This window comes from Hipposideros armiger, unplaced genomic scaffold, assembly GCF_001890085.2.
Source record: "Hipposideros armiger isolate ML-2016 unplaced genomic scaffold, ASM189008v1 scaffold_433, whole genome shotgun sequence".
Classification (NCBI taxonomy): Eukaryota; Metazoa; Chordata; class Mammalia; order Chiroptera; family Hipposideridae; genus Hipposideros; species Hipposideros armiger.
The window spans coordinates 952,549-957,691 of NW_017731783.1; the positions used below are offsets into that span (position 1 = coordinate 952,549).

The window sequence follows — 5,143 nt, forward strand, 5'->3', positions numbered from 1 at the left end:
TTCGGCCATTATAATGACCAAATTAAATCAACTACATCATGATTTGATGGCTTAGGTAAAAAGCTGCTGTTTCTACAAGGGAAAAAGAACTGAAACCATAGATCTATCAATCTAATGATGCTGAAGGTTCTTTTAACTTATAAGAATTCATGAATCTGTGACCTGCTAATTGTGAGGTATTGGTACAAAGAGGATCATATTGAAACACAGAAAAGACTATACAGGGCTTATTTTTAGAAAATGAATATTTAATATACTAAGGTAATAAATTGAAAAATCTAGATCTTCCTAAGTTCACGAACTTTAGCTTGAAAAGCTCATTTTTTTATTTAAAAATCTAGCTATTGAAAAAAATCTATTTTAAGGGTACTGTATTAGTACAATTAATTGCCTTTAACTTGTTAAACTGTATTTATAAGTTAATATATTTGTTTTCCATTTTAAGTACTACTATTGTCTGACTTAACAAAAACTTTCCAAGAACTTAAATAATTTTAGTTACCTATAAAATTAAGTATATAAATATGGGAAATTTTGAGTTCTTTTAAATGTTCTCCTTTGTATATAAACTTAGAGAGACTTCAACATAAAATCACGATCACTAAGCATTTTAAGTTAGAATCATGAAGCTGAACTATTACTAGGATAAATTTTCTAAACTATTTTAAGTATGCAAAAATAAAATATGCATGGATGCCTTAATGCAAAAGTAATAACATTACCTAGCTACAGCCCCTACAGCGTGGGACTGGAGTTTTGAAACCCATGCCAGAATGAGAGACGCAGATTCAAGTCGTTCAAAATCGGGAGCTGCACAACAAGATCTCTGCACAAAGCTGGGATGCGCAAAGGGTAACCCACCCCCCAAAAATGGGAGTAGTAAAAATATCACAAACTGACATTGAGGAGATATATGGAAGCTTGGCATCTGCCTGGGGGTGGTTCTGGGTAGAAAAACAAAGTTAATGGATTCCTCAGGCCAGTCCTGTAGGCTTGTGGGGTCCAGATTTATAGCACCACATGGTGTAGGAATCCCAAGCCAAGAGTTCCCATAAAAATGGCTAATATCTGGGGCTCCAGGGAAACAAATATAAAACTACAAGGGACTTCTGTGTCTGCCCACAGAGGATTACTATTATGAAATTGTCCTCCAACCATAAACAACTAGAAAGCCAGGCAAAATATAAGGGAAAAAACTGGGGGCACTGGCTAGCAGACATGCAGGTCTGCAATCACTAAAAGAAGGGAAATAGTAATGAGTCTGTGATGGCTCCAAATTTTTGCCTAGACAGACTGTTCAGGCTGCAGTTCAGCGAGGGGGAGCCCAAACAGAACCTGACAGTCTCATTGAGTTGAGGGGATAAAGGTTAAAGTTCAAGGAGGCTGAGGTGACTAGAATTTGTGGTAAAGTATATTAAAGAAAAGGGAGTTGCACAGAGAAGGAGCACTCGACTGCTAGGGCTGGGTCTCTAGCTGAGCCCCACTCTGTAGGTGGTGGGAAAGAGCCACTGAAAAGTAATAGGCCAAGCAGTTCTTGGTGCTCACACAGGCTGGGAATAGTTCTCCTTCCCACAGCTGGAATGAAAAGACTTAGTAATACATGGAGCATCAGTAGAGTGCTCAGAGGTGCCTCACCTTAGTAGTGGGACTAAATTCACCTTAGACTAAAAGCTGCCCTAACACCCTAACAAAGTTTAAAAGCAAGCCTTAAAAGGATCAAAGATCTGCAATAACCTAATGGTGTGTCAGAACAAAGTGCAACATACTTTAAATGAATACACTCTCCAACAGTGTGACATTTGCAATCAAAAACATCTAATCAGCAGACATACAAAGATACAAAAAAAGAAATACCATCAATCACCAAGAGAAAAGTAAATTAAAGATAAGTCTTCAAACTATTACAAAAAGTCCAGAAGTAGGGAAGGCTCCCAAATTCTTTTTATGAGGCCACTATTACCCTGATCCCCAAATCAGACAAAGACATCACAAAATAAGAAAACTACAGACTGATAACCCTAATGAACATAGATGCAAAAATCCTCAACAAAATATTAGCAAACAGAATTCAGCAATACATTAAGAAGATCATGCACTACGATCAAGTGGGGTTCATTCCTGGTATGCAAGGTTGGCTCAATATCCACAAATCAATTAATGTAATACACAACATCAACAAAATGAAAAATAAAAATCATATGATCATATCAACAGATACAGAAAAAGCATTTGACAAGNTAATAGTGGAAATTAAAAGGTGAAGTAAATTCAACATCATTGGCCATCAGGGACATGCAAATTAAAACTGCAATGAAATATTATAACACACCTATCAGAATTGCTAAAATAAAACAAATGCTGGGGAGGATGGTGAGGATGCAGAGAAACTGAATCAGTCATACATTGCTGGTGGAAATATAAATCAAAATTGTACAACCACTCAGAAAAACAGTTTGGCAGTTTCTTAAAAAATGAAACATGCATTTATTATATGACCCAGCAGTTGGGGTCCTGGCATGTATCATAGAGAAATTAAAACTTACATTCACATAAAAACCTGTACACAAGTGTTCATAGCAGCTTAAGTCATAATAGCCCAAGAATGTTAACATCTCAGAAGACCCTATAGGTATACACATACCATGGCACACTACTCAGTGATAAAAAAGTGACCAACTGTTGCTACCTGCAATAACTTGGATGAATCTGTAAGGAATTACACTGAGTGCAAAAGGCAATCCCAAAAGGTTACATACGGTGTGACGCTATTTATATGATGTTTTTCAAATTACAAAATTTTAGAAACAGAAAACAGATTAGTGGTTGCCAAGAGCTAGGAATGAGGTTGGGAGGTTGAAGTGGGGTGAGAAAGTGGGTCTAGTTATAAAGGGCAACACCAGAGTTCTTGTGGTGATGCAAGTGTTTTGTGTCTTGACTGAGGTAGTGGATACATGAACCTAGAAAGGTTATAGAATTGAATAGAAGTAAACACACACAAACACAAGCAAGTACAAGTAAAACCGGGGAAATCTAAATAAGATCAATGGATTGTACCATTGCTGATATGCTGGTTGTGATATTATGCTGTAGTTTTGTAAAATGGTGCTATTGGGGGAAACTGGGTAAGGGTACACAGGATCTCTCTATTATTTTTTACAACTATATATGAATCTACAATTATCTAAAAACAACCTTTTAAGAAAAATGTAAGGTAAAATAAAACTATAGGCCTAAACCTTGATCTTTTAAAATAAGAGGGTTTCAGCACAGAGGGAAATATAATAAAATGTTAGGAATACGTTTTGGTAGGGAACCTTTGCACATGCAACAGATTGGGTAAGGTTTGGGGAGAAAATACAATAGAATGAGGAAGATGGAATTTGAAAATGACTCACATTATTTGAAACAGATGTTAGGATTCTGCTGCTGGGCCCTGTGATACAATTGAAATGCAAAAGTGAGCAGGTGGTGATTATGGCAGTGAGGAGATTTCTCTACTGAGATAGAGTCCAAAATGCCACATTAGAGCAAAAGGCATCTGTGGTTTTGAAAGCAAAAATGGAGAGGAGAACTGAAAGTAAACTCTATGTGGTTTTGATGATAAGCATTTCCAAACCCAGAAACCCTAAAGAAACCTACTCAGGTGTGTGTGTCTCACACACACATAACAAGTTCAAACCCTGATCTGGGAGGTTTATATTTATCCTCCATCAGGTCACGCTACACCCCCAGAGGTTTTTTGAAGTTGGGTCATTATATCTGATATCTTTCCTCCCTCCCATAAAACCTGTTTTACAGGCACTTAATCTCACTTGCACCGTGTGGGGCGACCCGACTCCAGAGATCTCGTGGTTGAAGAATGAGAAGTCCCTGGACTCGGATGACCACTGCAACCTCAGGCTGGAAGCCGGCAAGACCGCCTACTTCACCATCACCGGGGTGACCACCTCTGACTCTGGCAAATATGGGCTGGTTGTGAAGAACAAGTATGGCTCAGAGACAAGCGACTTCACCATCAGTGTGTTCATCCCAGAGGAGGAGGCAAGGGTGGCCTCTGCAAAGCCCCAGAAAGGCAATAAAAAGTCCAAGTGACCTGAGACCTCCAGGAGGGCTTGTGAGGACTGTTGTGCTGGGCCGCCTCGTGCTGCCTGTGTGCAGATGGTGTGAGCTAAGTGTAAGGAAGTCTTCATGTTTTCTACTCTCTACATTTGTGCTGGTTTGGAGGAGGGGAGGGAATTATCAAATCTTTTATTCATATAAAAAAAAAAGCACCAACTAACATTTTGCTAGTTTTTCTTTACAAGTTATGTGTTAAGAAAATGCCATTGGTAGCACAAATATTAGGAAACAGTTTTAAGGAAAAGACCAGAATAAAGTTAGAGGGATGTTGAATGATGGTCGGAGAGCAGACAAATGTGTTGTGGAGCAGAGTTTGGACTAGGCTAGACTTTGATCAGTAAATTCTCATGGATTGCAATTATACTTCAGCATCCTATCAAGATGGATACTAGTTATTAAGCCAACCAGTATGTTTCACGTGTTGTTGTGACAGTGATGTACATTTCTGTTGGCGGTCTTGTGATTTGGAACCTCCTCTGTATCAATAAACAGTCCTCACACCCTTCCTCTTCCCCATCAGTGTTTCTCTCCTTCTTACTCTTCGGCTGCTCAGTTGGGTGGCTTCTGCTACATCTCTCTCATCACTTCATCTTTTGATTGAAATTCCTTTGGGTTAAAGCACTACCCTCATAGCAGGATCAGATAAGTTATTCAACATCAACTGAGGTTCAGAAATGTGAAATTGCTCTGTCACTATACATCTGTTAGCATACTGGACAATCAAATCAATTCTATCGCTAAATACCCAAAGTAATTGAACATAATGTGTCAATTAAGGATAAAAAGAGGGTATGGGGGTGTCTAGTTCCAGGATTGGGGACTAAGGGCCTACAGCTAACAAAAGAAGAGTCCTCATTCTAAATTCAGAGAACTGCCAGCGTTGGGACCTGCTCCTCCTTGTGGGGCTTGCTGGCAAGCAGCATTCTGTCTACCCCAACCCTACCCCCAGTGCCCCCTTCCCCACAGACACACAATCACTCACACACTACTGGAGAAAAATAGTAATGGTGAAAGGAGATTTCCC

At 39.1% G+C, this 5,143-nt stretch overlaps 1 protein-coding gene across 1 annotated transcript in view; it reads left to right on the forward strand.

Moving 5' to 3' along the window:
* The window catches only part of MYOM1 (myomesin 1), a 148,929-nt gene extending 144,298 nt beyond the window's left edge, over positions 1-4,631 (forward strand). Inside the window, exon 37 of the mRNA XM_019665101.1 lies at positions 3,799-4,631. Coding sequence (XP_019520646.1) covers positions 3,799-4,092 — 294 coding nt within the window. The 3' untranslated portion in view covers positions 4,093-4,631. The remainder of the gene's footprint in view (positions 1-3,798) is intronic.
* The last annotated feature ends 512 nt before the right edge of the window (positions 4,632-5,143 follow it).